This window comes from Octopus sinensis, linkage group LG2 (assembly GCF_006345805.1).
Source record: "Octopus sinensis linkage group LG2, ASM634580v1, whole genome shotgun sequence".
NCBI lineage: Eukaryota > Metazoa > Mollusca > Cephalopoda > Octopoda > Octopodidae > Octopus > Octopus sinensis.
Genome location: NC_042998.1, coordinates 45926718 through 45941992, shown reverse-complemented (window position 1 = coordinate 45941992; position 15275 = coordinate 45926718). Strand labels below are relative to the sequence as shown.

Here is a 15275-nt window from a genome sequence, read left to right as displayed (position 1 = left end):
TCCCAATATAATATTTTCCTGTGACAAGACATGCCTTGGAAAATTGGAAACAAAGGACATCTTGCATGACAATTATGCAACATCGAGGTTAGGACAGAATTAATATAATGACCAGCATGGTTTAGAGATTTTGAATTGAGATATTATTCCAATTACTGTAGAGAAAAGATTTGCAAAATATTTAGGCAATGTTGTTTTTTCTTCTGTTTTCAGAAAATCATCCGTGAAAAGATTGAAGCTAAGAAAAAGGCGGAAGCTGCTGAAGCTGAAATGGAGAAAGATGAAGACAACCCAAACAATGAGAATGGAGAAGAAAGAGAAAATGTTGATGATGAACATATTGAAGATGATGATGAGGAGGAGGAGGAAGATGCTTGTAAAGATGATGAGGATGAAGAAATTAAAGATGAACGCCTTGAAGCCGACATGAAATCAGATGAAGAAAATCAAGACTATGAGGGAGAATTAGAAAAGACTTTAATAGATGAAAGTAAAGATGAAGATACTATTGTAGATGAGGATAATAATATTGAAGACTTGGAAGAAGAGCTAGAGGAGGAAGTAAATGAGGAGGTCGAACATGAGGAGTGTGAAGAAGTGGAAGAGAGGAAAGAGGAAGAGGAAACTGCTGTGCTTGATGAACAGATTGAGAGGGTAGAGGAAGCTGATGAACGGCCAGCAATCGAAGAGGAGATGGAAAGGAAAAATGAGGTTTTCCCCATTGAAGGAGAGGAAGAAGTTCCAGTTGTCAGTACAAAAACAAGAAGCCGAAGTAGAAGCCGGGGACGTGGTCGTGGCAAGGGAAAGAAATAATTTGCCATTATCACCACTACCATGTCTCCTTTGAAATATTCAAGTCATAACCATTCAGTCATTACACATGCTCATTTCACGCATGCACACACACATACATACATACATACATACATAAATATACATATATATATGTGTGTATATATATATATATATATAGTCTCTTATACTTCTGTTTAATATTTTGTTAGGACTGAGACACAGTTGTGCATTATGTTTTGTAAGAATGTAGATAGAGAATATGTTTCTTTCTTTCATTGTCTATTTAAATTTTTTCTTCTGTTAAATTTTTTAAATTTCTTTTTTATTCTAATCTTTTTTTTTTCTTTACATCTAGTCAAACTAGGGTGTTGGGCTTGTTGGGTAGCAGAAGTTTAGTCTTAAAGTGAGCAATCATTTTTAGTGGACCTGTATGATATCAAATTTTTAATATAAAGATCATAAAAGAATTATCACTAATTGAGACCTACCATAAAATTGATTTTGTTTATACACACACATGCTAATTTTCAGATTTTAAGATAGCAACATAAATATTAAAATGATATTACTTTATGGGTATTTTCTTAAAATTCAGCTGACAGAAACACATATCAAATGGAAATCACTGTTATTGTAAGAAACAAACTATTAATACTATTACTAATTAACCCTTTAGTGTTCAGATTATTCTATCAAACATAATGCTTATTGATTCCCATTGATTTGAATTAATCATGCATTATCTCATATCTTCAAGAGCTTGATGGTGTAATTACTTAATGTAGAATAACATTGTAAGGTAGGTGTGAGAGCCTGAATCTGGTCAGTTTGAACATAAAACAGATTAGCTATTTTGGCCGGTTTAAATACTAAAGGGTTAATATCAACAACTACTCAAGCAGAAAGGTTTCACTGGCATAAGGAGAGATGCCTAAAGAAACATTATTTATGCAGTCTTTTCCACTGTAGCAGGTAAAATCCATCATGCAGTAGGGAATTTGTAACCCACCAAGAGGTCTATTGTTGCTACTTTCTGAGTTTTGTTTCCTCTAATTTTTTTTTTTACTACATTGGAACTTAAATCTTATTAAAGTTATTTACCAAATGCTGACATTATAATTATCACTTAAAACTTTTAAAATCTGAACCATACCTTTCTGTCAGTGGTTCAGATTTTTATCTGAAAATCTATTTTTAAATCTGTGATTCTGTTGACTTTGTGGGAAAGTGTATAAAAAAAAAAGCAATTAGCCAAAGTTGTTAGTATTTGGATTTTTTTTTTTTGTGTTGTTTCATTTTTATTGAAGAGAAATAACATATAAGTGGTTTGATGTTGATATGATTCAGAAGTAAATTTAGAGCTTTAAAATATTACCTTAGTAACATTTTGAATAATCAGCCATATGAAAACTCTATTATGTTTCATATACAATAATTTTTTTTGTTCATTCATGATTTGTACAGCTTAAAGTCAGACATTTTAAATTTATCATAAATTCCATAATTGAATTTGTTTTATGACAGTAAATATTTAGAACTATCTCAGCATTGTAGTTGGATGAATTGATGAAAAACTTCATCTTTTTATTGTTTTCTGGGGTTCTTTTTTTGTGTATACGTGTGCAAACACCACACACACACACACACACACTATTTTAAGTAGAAACTAGTTAAATTTTCAAGCTTTGTCATTTCTGTCTTGATGGTATTTTCTAGCATATTCTACAATAAAATACTTGTAGTATTAATTTTTATGAAATTTCTTTACTAGCCATTAAGTTACACTTAGATATGTTTCTATGTAAATTATTGATCATGTCCATATGGGTATATTGTTAATAATATTTTAAATGCCATATAGTTAATTTACATTTTTATAGTCATATGACTAACCTAATGTCTATATTAGAAAATTTTATCAGTATTTTTTATTTATTCTTTTGGCAAGAGGTGAGTATGTGCAAGAGTTACATCTTTTGCTCCAACATTGCTTTTGTTGAAAAGTTTTCACAATGACAACTTTATATCTGTGATGCCATTAATTCATCATTATCATTTGAAGCAAAAAGACAGTATAACCATTTGAAATGATGCAGCTGTTGTCTAAGAAAACTTGAGATCTTCTCATTTCTAATTGCTGTATTTCATTTTTGATTTTAATTTTTAATTTTTTTTTGATGCCTGAGTTTTTCTTAAATCTCATGCCATAACAGGCATTTTCAGAGTGGCCTAAACATTGGCTTATTGTATGATCTGTGGTACTGCATAATAAATGAAAGGCTTCAAACCTTGATTGATTACAAAGAGGTATATTCATTGGGCAATAGAAAATAAATTTAAAAACAAACAAAAAAAAAAAAAATAGATTTCAAGAAAGAAATATATAATAAAACTTTCATTGTATTTTTTTAAAACTCGTCATTAAAAAAAAAAAAACGAAATTTTCTTTCAATTCTTCACTGTTTTTTCCTATTAATAATATCTTTCTTCCAAAACCCGGTGCTCTTTCAGAGTTCTTGTTCTTTGTGCTTTTGGCTTAATGTGATTGCCCTTTCTCTATTGCTTAAAACTAGTGTTATTAACTTACTGCCATCTCTCTAAGTCTATTTAGCAGTAAAGAGAAAAATGGTTTCACCTCTTTGTCTTAATAAGCTGGGGAGGAAAATTTCAAAAATGATTGTTTTCATTGAAATCTTAGCTTTCTCTTAATATATCCTAAAGTATCTTTTTAGAAGTTAGTTTTATGTTCAATTTTTTGATATAGCAGTGCTTCTGTACCAATTATTCTTAATGAAAATTCTATTTACATCATGATGCTTTCTTGTTATTAAAGTAGTGTTTATACATTGGTTTAGTTGTACTAAAACCTAAATAAACCAAGCCTTCTTACAAGGTTTTAAGGTTTGTTAATTGCTCTTCTGCAGAAAATCATGATATTGTGAATTAAATGTATTCTAAATTACCTTCATAAGACTTGTGGTTTTATCGGTTGTAAAGTTGTCAATCCGAAGTATGTTCAGTTTTTTGCTTTGAGAAACACAAACACCATTGTGTTATTGGATGGTGGCCAGAAATGATCTGACTATACAATAAATCAATTGCAGAAACTTTATTTCACAGTGCCTCACTTTGGATATTTGTTTTCAGTCATTTTCGTTTTTAAAATATGTACGTATTGTGGCTGGAAAGTACATCATAGCTTTACACACAAACACACTCCCTCTCTCTCTCCCTCTTTTCAATTATTGACAAAAGAACTAAGATGGGAAGGCTGGGTTAAAAGAAACTTGTTTCATCAAAGGCAAATCTTAAGCTTAACTATTGCTACTTTATAAACAGTTTATTGATAGCAATCCTCCTTTAGTTTCTGACATTTAACTTTCCACAGATTGATCTTGTTTGTATGTAAGAAAGTGCATTCACTGTTGCAAAGTCAAGAACTAGAAAGGCTGTTTCAGAATTTTACATACTGCCAAATCTGTTATGTTGCTGTAGTGTGTTGTTCCACAGATCAAACTATTTGGTTGTGAATGAGAGTCTCACTCAACTACCTTCAAATTTTTAATCACAAGCAATTTTGGGTGATTTTTGGAGCGAATATAATTAACTTAGAAGTGAAAAGTTAATCTTAGTGTGTTCTGAATCTTTGGAGTAACACCCATTCTTTTTGCTTCCTTTTAAAGGCTTATTTTGTTGGAACTATCTGATGCTGACACCCTAAAATGGCTGGCTTAATTCTGTTCATTGTCACATTTAGATTTTGTTAAGCTTTCCTTCATCCCCTGTCTGATTATGACAATCAATTGAAATAATATCCTAAGTGATGTCAGGGTGGAAATAGGATAATAGTAGATATTTATTACCTTTGTTTATTTTATTTGGACATTTTATTATTTTACAATTTACGACTTTATTCATTAACTGCTTGTCATTGACTGCAATATAATTTATTGGGCTTTTTCTTGTCCCTTGTAAGATAAATTGCAGCTGTTATTTGGACCAAGAAAAAGGTTAAGCCTTTTCCTTTTAAGTGTATGGTTGCTTATATACTTTTGCCCATTATGGTACATCTGCTTTTATTTTAATTGTTAATTTTTTTTTTAACCCTTACTGAACCAACCACCATAAATTTATTGTCAGTTTATTATTCCCTAAGTATGTCAACTTAAATCTCTCTCTTTCATTCCCAAATGCTTATTATTATTATTAAAAAATACCATACCTGATTTTATTGGCAGACAGTACAGAACCTTTTTACTGTCTCTAAAATTCCCCGTTGCCCCACCACCCATCTTTCTCGTGATTTTTTAAAGTGTTTCAAAGTAAGGGTTTTTAATTTATTGATCAACTATGTTTATTACTTTTTGTTATTGATGTTTTTTTTTCCTCTTTGTCCCAGTATAAGTTGTTTGAACCACTGCACTGTATTTTGTCATCAGTTAAAGTGACTACTTTCGCTTGATGACAACTTTGTTTCCATTGTCATCTCTTGTCAGTTTATTGACTCCAAGTATTTGGACCTCTACTACTCACTTTAAACATTCTCAGCAGAATTATCAATCAAGTATTCTTATAAACTTTAAAAAAAAAAATATTAAAAAAATTACCAAACAAACCAAAAAATAAAAGCCTCCCTGCAGTTTTGTTGGGCCATAGTTCCCTTCCCTTCATTGTAGTCATGTAGTAGCCACAATAAACATTGCCTTACTGGGATTTTCTGTACTTTGTCTCTTTATCCATGTCTTTTTTTCTTTAAAATTTAAAAAAAGTTCATTTCAAGATGATGTAAGATTTTAGTGAAATGCATCATAGAAAAACAACTGATATATATATGTATTTCTGTACTGTTGAGTGAGAATGAATTTGTAGGTATGATTTGTCCAACCTAAGCCATATACTGAAAATGTTAAAGGCAGTTCTTGGTGAATTATTCCCTTCTATCACAAAAAATTATTAGATATGATCATAATATGAATCTTCTTTCCACAATGACACCTACTATTGTTTCTGGTGTACCAGGTCCATTGAGGATTACTTTTACATTATTCATCAATGGTATCATGCCAATGAAAAGTCTTAAAAAAGTTAAGCTATATTCTCAGCAATAGTTTTCAAATCTGTCTGATATGAATATAGTCTAACACTGCCTAGTCATCATTAAGTGCTGAAATTGGAAGCATCTTATCAGGTTTCAATATGTGTGAACAGTCTTCCAAACCTCTATTCTAAAATAGTTGTTTCTTCCACACTCTTCTCCTTTCACTACATTAGTAGCTCACTTGCTATTATATCTAACCACATGCACTTCTGTTCCACTCCATCATCTTCGTATCTATCAACATGGAACTGTGATACCTGTTAAGCAGGATCCAACTTGGGATCTTCTTTGCTGTTGTCCAAATTCCATTAAATTACACTTTCTTCTTAAAATAATGACCATTTGAAAAATGAAGTCCAACGGATACAAAAGGACTAGATGGTCGTGGCTGGGCTGCCTTTAATCATAGGTTCAATCAGGACTGAGGTTGTGTTATAGGATTTTCTTAAGTCATTACTTTGTATGTAATTTTTGTTTAACCCAGGTTATACTGAAAACTACACATCAAGAATCCACTGTAGCAAGTCATAAAAGACGGCAGTATGACGTAATGGTCGTTTTCCCGAACAAGCACAATTGTTGGTAATCCCATTGGTTAAAATTACTGCCCATATATGAATTCTAAACTTTTGTCAAAGATATTTTTCACGAAATACAGTTCTTAGAATTCGGATATGAGCAGTTATAAAAACCCTGATTTTTGAGAAATTACTCAATGGTAGTTGGATGTTACTAAACTCCATGACACTCACTCCTTGAGATATTGGCTATTTTTCTTATGCCTTGTCTATGACTTAAATCCAACAAGATTTATTTGAATTGTGAACTCTAGTAAGTATGAAGGATTAGCTAGTGTGAAATTTTAAGTCGTAACTCTCAACGACAAAATGACTTTACTTTCCAATTGTACTGTAAATGCTAAATGTGCATAAATAAACTAATGCAGTAATTATTTTCTCCATGTTCTTCAACTTAAGGAAATTTATTTTTTTTATAGCGGTTAAAAGAACATGAATTTATATATCTTCAACATATATGCACGCATAAAATGTCCATTAGTGTTTCAGAGGATATATTTCTCACTATGGTGTTTATGTAGCTGGAGTCAGGATTTATGTATAATGATGACACTTATAAGTAAGTTATAAGTGACGTGTTTATCAATATATATCTCTACTTCAAAAGTAAAATATATTTATTATCTATTTCCAAATAGGAAACACATAAATAAGATAACCATTACAAAAGTAGTGGTGCACAAACAGTAACCAAAACCATGACACCTAATCCTCAGTTACAGATCCTACATAACCCTCAATTACCAAATAGAAGCTTTACAACCTTTTTTTCACTTTTATGGTACAAAATCTCTTAATTCATAGTCCTAAGAAGTTTCTAAGCCAGTGCTGGATGGTGTTTTCAAATTGTAGACAATAAAACTAGAAGGAGCACATTTGCCTAACAAGCAAAATTTCACACCACTTATCATACTTAGCTCTCTTCCTCCTGTCCTTTTCATTTATTTAACCCTACTCCAGAGCCTGTACATAATACTTTGTATGTTTCTTCCACATCAAAACTCAAGAAGTTTTTACTTCATTGTTTCCTCTTCAAATGCCTATTTGCAACAAATTCTAACTGATCCTTAACTGTATTCATTTAAACCAGCCATCATCATCCTCATTGTCCACCTTTCATACTAGCATTGGTTAGGTGGTTTGACAAGAGCCTGCACCAGAGTTCTGTGTCTGTTTTGGCAGGGTTTTTACAGCTAGATGCCCTTCCTAACACCAACCACCCAGCAGAATGGACTGAGTGCTTTTTACATGGCACAAGCACAGGTGAGGGGGACAAGGACTAACACTAAGATTATATATATATATATATGTGGCACATAAAAATCACCAACCGATCGTGGGATCCCGGAACATCTCGCTGTGCTTGAGGAGACCTGTTGAGTCAAGTGCATGTACATGAACATCGAACCAAATATCAATGGAAACAGTAGTAGTTGTGATACCTGTGCCGGTGACACAAAAAGCACCATCCGAACGTGGCCGTCGCCAGTGCAGCCTCCACTGGCTTCTGTGCCGGTGGCACATAAAAAGCAACATCCGAACGTGGCCGATGCCAGCACCGCCCCGACTGGCTTCTGTGCCGGTAGCACAAAAAAAAAAAAAACAAGCACCAACTGATCGTGGCCGATGCCAGACCCCTCTGGCACCTGTGCAGGTGGCACGTAAAAAGCACCCACTACACTCGCGGAGTGGTTGGCATTAGGAAGGGCATCCAGTTGTAGAAACACTGCCAGACCAGACTGGAGCCTGGGGCAGCCCCTGGCTCCCCACACCCCGGTCGAACCGTCCAACCCATGATAGCACGGAAAACGGACGTTAAACGATGATATACACACATACAGTTTCTGTCTAACAAATTTACTCATAAAGCATTTGTTAACCTAGGGCTGTAGTAGAAGACATTTGCCCAAGTATCCATGCATTGAGACTGAACCCAAAGCCACATGGTTGCAAGGTAAGCTTCTTAACCTCATTTGTACCTATACTTTTCATGATTTCCTTATGAGTTTTAAAATAGGTAATAAGTTTTTTCAAAATTATAATTAAGCATAGACGAAAGAATTGATGGAACCCTGATATAAATGCTATTTTATTTGCTTCAATGTAGCCAATTCCAAGAGAGAATTGATATCAGTGTTTGGTACTTCATAGAAAAAAGAGAAAATGTTGGTCTTCATGAGATTTGAACTTGGCACATAACTTAAATAAATACTTTATGATTTTAGCTGGTGCTGACAACTTCTAAATTACAGCCTTAGCTATATTTAACAAAACTTAATGATTGCATTTTCAGAATCTACTATTGGCCTTTAAAAAAAATATTTTAGTACACTGACAGTTTATAATAAGGGCCTATATATATATATATATATATATAATCATTTTAATGTCCACACTTTTTCATGTTTACATTCATCAGACAGAATTTGTCGAGGCAGACTTTCTATAGCTGGGTGCCTTTTTTTTGTTGCTAACTCTCGCCTGTTTCCAAGCAAAGTAATATTTTCCTTGGTTAAAACGAACACCACCTGTATGATGGTGATGCTCATTTACAATTATGTGATGTCAAGTTAAGGAAACATCTACATGGTGGAAGTCAACTTGTGACCAAGCAAGACCACTTCCTAAACTCAGTAAGTCCATGCCAAGTCCAAAAGGTTATGCATGAATTTGTTTTGAGTGGATAAAGTGTTGCACAACACTGAACCCACTTTTCAGTGTAGTCAACCATAAAACCAGAGGAACAATAGAGGTTGAGACAACCAGAAACAAACTACACATCAGGCTTTATATATATATACAAGTTTACCTTCTAGAAGGAAGTACAGAGAAGAACTGGGAGTCTTTCACTCCCAGTGGTTCATATGCAAATTAATCCATAGCTGGGACCATAGTAGGTGCTACTACTCTGGGTCAGAATAGACCAGAGAACAACAGTGACTAAAAGCTGGTTCCACACTTCTTGAAACCCTGGAATTCCCATACCAGAGCTCTGTTACTAGATGCTTACAATTTTTCATGATTTCCTTATTGTTCTGAAGTTGGTAATAGGTTTTTTCAAAATTATTATTAAGCATGGGTAAAAGAATTGATGGGATCCTTGTATACATGACATGCTTTTAGTTTCTGTCTGCCACTTTGGTTGATTTGGGGCTATTGAACAGTATTTGGCATAAAATCTTCAGATTCACCATTCTTGATAAACATTTGAACAGCAAACATGCAATGTATACAGGTCCAAACTATGATGGTAATTGGTTTATAGGTTTCTTTTTTCTTCTTGTCCTTACATTTGCTGTTGAAACAATTATCAAGGATGGTGACTCTGAGGTTTTTGCCACACCTTGCAGAAGCCACCTGACCAATGGAACCAAACCTGAAAATTATGTGTATTAGTATTTCTGCTCAAGCACTTTTCACTGTCAACATATTTTTGACTCACCACTCATTACTTATTTCAGTACAGCTGTCTTTTTTCTTTTCCTACCCTTTTGCATACATTAGGCAATGTATCTTATATGCAGCCTATCTCTTCAACTCATTCGATGCTGTTTTATGCATGCCAATATTACATATTCAATAGATGAAATCTAATTAGCCACTCTCCTATCTCTGCAGATCTCTATTCAATACTAGCAGTATCGCCCAGCGTTGCTCAGGTTTGTTTCGACCCTTTAGAATTGGAATTTTTGAAAAGTAAAAATTTTACATTATGTAGCTTGTTATTCTCTTTACGTGAACATTTTTCTGGTTGAAATACACCGAAAAATGGCAACACAGCAGTAAAAAAAATCGTATAAAATAGGGATTTTCATAGAAAAAAAGGACCTTTTTGGTGTAAATAATTTTTGGTGTTAACATGGTCCGATTTGAATTTTTTCTTCTATGGAAGGAAGAGCAAGCCTTCTTCTATCATACTCTCAATTTTGGTCAACTTGCGGCACAGGGTCTCAGAGGAGATAGTGTTAGTTGAAGGCTACCAAACCTGCCATACACAGACAACTTCAGCTTTATATATATATATAGAGATTTGTATTTCATTACAGCACCAAACATGCACTTTTACAAAGACAAACACTACTTCAAAGAGGCAACCACTATCTGATTATATCAATTAAACTTTCAATACAATCACTTCCATAGCAAATGGCTTCAGCTAACTTCATTTCATGCTAACTACTGCTTATCAAGTGCATACAAATAAATTACAGGTTTTGTCATTTTAACTAGCAAAAGTTAAGCCAACTTCATTTTTAGAACAAGTTTAATTTTAAAAAATTAGCATCCCACATCTATAAGGAGACCTACTTATAATACACATTAACCTAAGACTTAATTTCCGTGTCATAGTGGACCACTTTATGAGCGATCATGGTGATTTAACTCTTAAGCATTCAGATTATTCTGTCAAATGTAATGCTTGCACATTGTTTTGAATTAGTCCTATATTATCTCATACGTTTGGGATTTCAGTGATGTGATTGCTTAATTTTAGAATGACACAGATTGAATGTGAAAGGCCAGATCTCGACAGTTTAAATGCTAAAGGGTCAACTTGGTAGCCAATGTAACCAATACTGAGGTCTTTATAGGGTAATTCTGCATTATACACAATATCAGCAGTTAATGTCACAGAGTAGGAGACAAGAGAAGCTTATTTATCTGGATATTCTCTTCCTACCAAGATTGAGTGATGCATATAAATGGCTTGTACTGTTCCTGAAGTGAATGCTCAGCCTAGTATTCAAAAGGCAGATAACACTGTACACATATCTTTGTGTTCCATGTACTCTACGCTGAATTCTTTCTTACAGATTTGAAACTGGTTCTTTACCAAGTGAGGATCTTTTACACATGGTTTATATGTGTGTGTGTTACCTAATGGATTAGGGTGTTTGGTGATGGACACGACAGTGAGGTAGATGGAGGTTTCAGTCTCAGGTAGGGATTAGTGATATGATCTCATTTAGTTTTATTTTTCTCTAGAGATGTGTTAAAAGGAGGAAGAAAAAAAAACAATCAGTATAGGCCATGAGCCAAGATCGATCCTTTGTCCAAGGGGTATATGTGTTGCTATGTCTGTATGTCTTTACCCACAGGACCATTGAGACAATAGCAATAGCTAGTTTGAAAATGATATATTTAAATCTTATATAGCTATTTGATATGGTGGTGTTCATGGTTTTCTGTGACTTTAGCAATATTTGAGGGGAGTGTGAAATGCTCCAGAAAACAACATGCTACCTGATTCAGGAATTGATCTCACAGCCTTAATGATTATAAGCTGAACACCCTAACCACAAGGCCATGCAATTTCATGGCAAAGTCAGTAGAGTGATGGGTTGATTTCCATTTATATCCTGGGTTCAAGTCTATCTTAGCCTTTCATTCTTCTGGGGTCAATAAAATAAAGTATAGGCCATGACTGCTGAGGACATGCATAAGCTCGCAAGGAATGAATCCAGTATGATCCGATGGATGTGTAATATCAGCGTGCGTACTCGACAGAGTGTAAGTACCTTGAGAGAAAAGTTGGACCTAAGAAGCATCAGACGTAGTGTGCAAGAGAGATGATTGCGCTGGTATGGTCATGTGGCGAGAATGGATGAGGGAACCTATGGAAGAGGTAGACCCAGGAAGACCTGGGATGAAATGGTGAAGCATGACCTTTGAACATTAGGCCTCACCGAGGCAATGACTAGTGACCGAGACTTTTGGAAATATGCTGTGCTTGAGAAGAACCAATAAGCCATTGAGACAATAACCTCGTGGTCTATGCCAGGGGTGTAACCAGCCTACTTAAGCATACCTTTCCTTCATTGGACACTAAACTCTGCTTGCGAAGACCTGTTGAGGCAAGTGAAATCGAAAGCGAAATCAAATTCAATGACTGGCATCCGTGCTAGTGGAGCGCGAAGAGCACCATCCAAGCATGATTGTTGCCAGAGCAGCTAACTGGTTTCTGTGCTGGTGGCACATAAAAGGCACCATTTGAGTGATCATTACCAGCATCGCCTTACTGGCACGTGAAAAAAACATTCGAGCAGGTTGTTGCCAGTGCCGCTGGACTGGCTCCTGTGCAGGTAGCACATAAAAAACAGTATTTGAGCAGGGCTGTTGCCAGTATCGCCTAACTGGCCCCCATGCCGGTGACACGTAAAAGCACCCACTACACTCTCGGAGTGGTTGGCGATAGGAAGGGCATCCAGCTGTAGAAACTCTGCCAGATCAAGATTGGAGCCTAGTGCAGCCATCTGGTTCACCAGCCCTCAATCAAATCGTCCAACCCATGCTAGCATGTAAAGCGGACGTTAAACAACGATGATGATGATGACACATTATATATATACACTATATATATATATATATAATAATAATAATAGTAGGGAATATAATTCCAAACTTACGGGTAAAAATTCAATTTAGCAATTCTAAATGAAATTTCACAATATCTCTTATTATAAAAGGCAGATTTTATCTGCCTCCCTTTGTCACTTATAGAAATCTACAATATAGGATTTCTTCAATTACAATTTACCTAGCATTTTTAAGAGTAGAATGCATCGGGTCATGCCAGGTCCAGTTTTTAAAATTTAAACTTCAATTAAGCAAAATTTACAGAAAACTCACATTCTGGTGTGTATGTCAAATGCTTTTCTTAGTCTGGTTTACAGCACACGCAAACGCACACACACAGTGTGCAACGAATAAAGTGAAGCTAATTCACTTTCTGTAGTGAGTGACTATTTCACTCTACATTCCCACTTCCACTTTACACACATAGACACGCAAATATAAAGTGAAACTAATTCACTTTCTGTAGTGAGTGACTATTTCACTCTACATTCCCACTTCCACTTTACACACATAGACACGCAAATATATAAATAAAATTGTAAGCTAACGTGTGTGTGTGTGTGCGTGAGTGTGTGACAGGAAAGTTTTTTACGACGAATATAAGACCTATATCCAAGTAGCAGAAAGATCGCCCAAAAGTGTATATAGATATTTAAATGTATTTATATATTCATCTATACACAGATGTATGTATAATGTGTGTGTATATATTTCCATAGAGGTAACCTTTCACTCCATACAAAGTTTTTTAGGACGAATATAAGATCTAAAGTATATACAAGTAGCAGAAAGATCGCCCAAAAGTGTATATAGATATTTAAATGTATTATATATTCATCTATGCACACATGTATGTATAACGTGTGTGTATATATTCCATAGAGGTAACCATTCACTCCATACAAAGTTTTTTAGGATGAAAATAAGATCTAAAGTTATCTCTAAGAAAAAGAAAGATCGCCCAAAACTGTATATAGATATTTAAATGTATTATATATTCATCTATACACAGATGTATGTATAATGTGTGTGTATATATTTCCATAGAGGTAACCTTTCACTCCATACAAAGTTTTTTAGGACGAATATAAGATCTAAAGTTATCTCTAAGAAAAAGAAAGATCGCCCAAAAGTGTATATAGATATTTAAATGTATTTATATATTCATCTATACACACATGTATGTATAATGTGCGTGTATATATTTCCATAGAGGTAACCATTCAATCCATACAAAGTTTTTTAGGACGAAAATAGGCTGAAACAAGTAAAAGAGTAAAAGAGTAAAAGAGTATATAAAAGAAAGGTTGTGTGTCTGTCTACTCCGATTTAGATTCCTAACTACTCCCACATTTTGCAATGCAGTTTAACCAAAGTATCTTATAGTCGTGATTCATATCGAGCCCTTCTGGGTATTAGCGCGCGTCTACGATGAGACTATGATTTTACAAATAATTTACCATAATTTTTTCCATTTTAATGCATATTTTTTTAAATAAAGGGAAGTAACTCTCAAACTTCACACCAATATGCGTGCTCATATGCGACGTAATATCACATCAGCAGCATTTCCTCACACCCTCCTTGCACTTGGCGAAGGCAAAATACCAGGGGATGAAAATGGTAATATTGCCATCGATTCCATTTGTACCATTGTTAAGACGCCTTCTGATCTCAGAGATGCAGTGTTCCCAGATCTACAAGCTAATTATCAGAATATGGATTGGATTGGCAAAAAGGCTATACTGGCCCCGAGGAATAAAACTGTTCACCATATTAATGATGAAATGCTAAAACTCATTCCTGGGGAAGTCTATGTATATCAGTCTATCGATACAACTCCTGACCCAGAGGACGTCATCAACTATCCAATAGAGCTACTCAATTCCTTTAAGCACCCCGGACTACCACCACACTTTCTCAAACTTAAAGTTGGTGCCCCTATAATGTTCATCAGAAATTTGGTTCCCCCAAAACAATGCAATGGCACACATTTTATCGTTAAGTCCTTATCTCCCACCGTAAACTTATATCAATATTTGCCTGAATAATCATCATAATTCAGTGCAATCATTAACAGTACTTTCAAGCAATTCAGCCCCGAGCAACGCCGGGCAATTCTGCTAGTATAATATACTAGCACTATGATTCGGCATATACAGCTGCGTGCGTGCACACAAACACGCAAGTACTGTCCAAATCTCTGACCAATCACATACAGCTAGCTGGCATTCAATTGGCGTATCAAGTTTCGGGCATTTTGATTGGGTTTTGGATAGAAAATTCACAAAAAAGTCACTTCTATTGCTTTTTTAATGGCTTTGCCGGGTGACTGGGGAAATGTAAAGATGTGCACGACCACCCTTGGACAGTTTTGAATGACCACAGTAAGTGCGAGCCCTCTAACTGAAAAATTGTGGATTTGTATAAAGGACACACACGCAGAC

The 15275-nt window shown here is 34.7% G+C and overlaps 1 protein-coding gene across 3 annotated transcripts in view; it reads left to right on the top strand.

Annotated features, from left to right (window-relative positions):
* The window catches only part of LOC115224574 (glutamic acid-rich protein), a 33086-nt gene extending 31612 nt beyond the window's left edge, over positions 1 to 1474 (top strand). For all 3 annotated transcript variants that reach the window (XM_036512959.1, XM_029795503.2, XM_036512970.1), the window contains one exon: positions 214 to 1474. In XM_036512959.1, coding sequence (XP_036368852.1) covers positions 214 to 813 — 600 coding nt within the window. In that variant the 3' untranslated portion in view covers positions 814 to 1474. The remainder of the gene's footprint in view (positions 1 to 213) is intronic.
* Positions 1475 to 15275: the final 13801 nt, after the last annotated feature.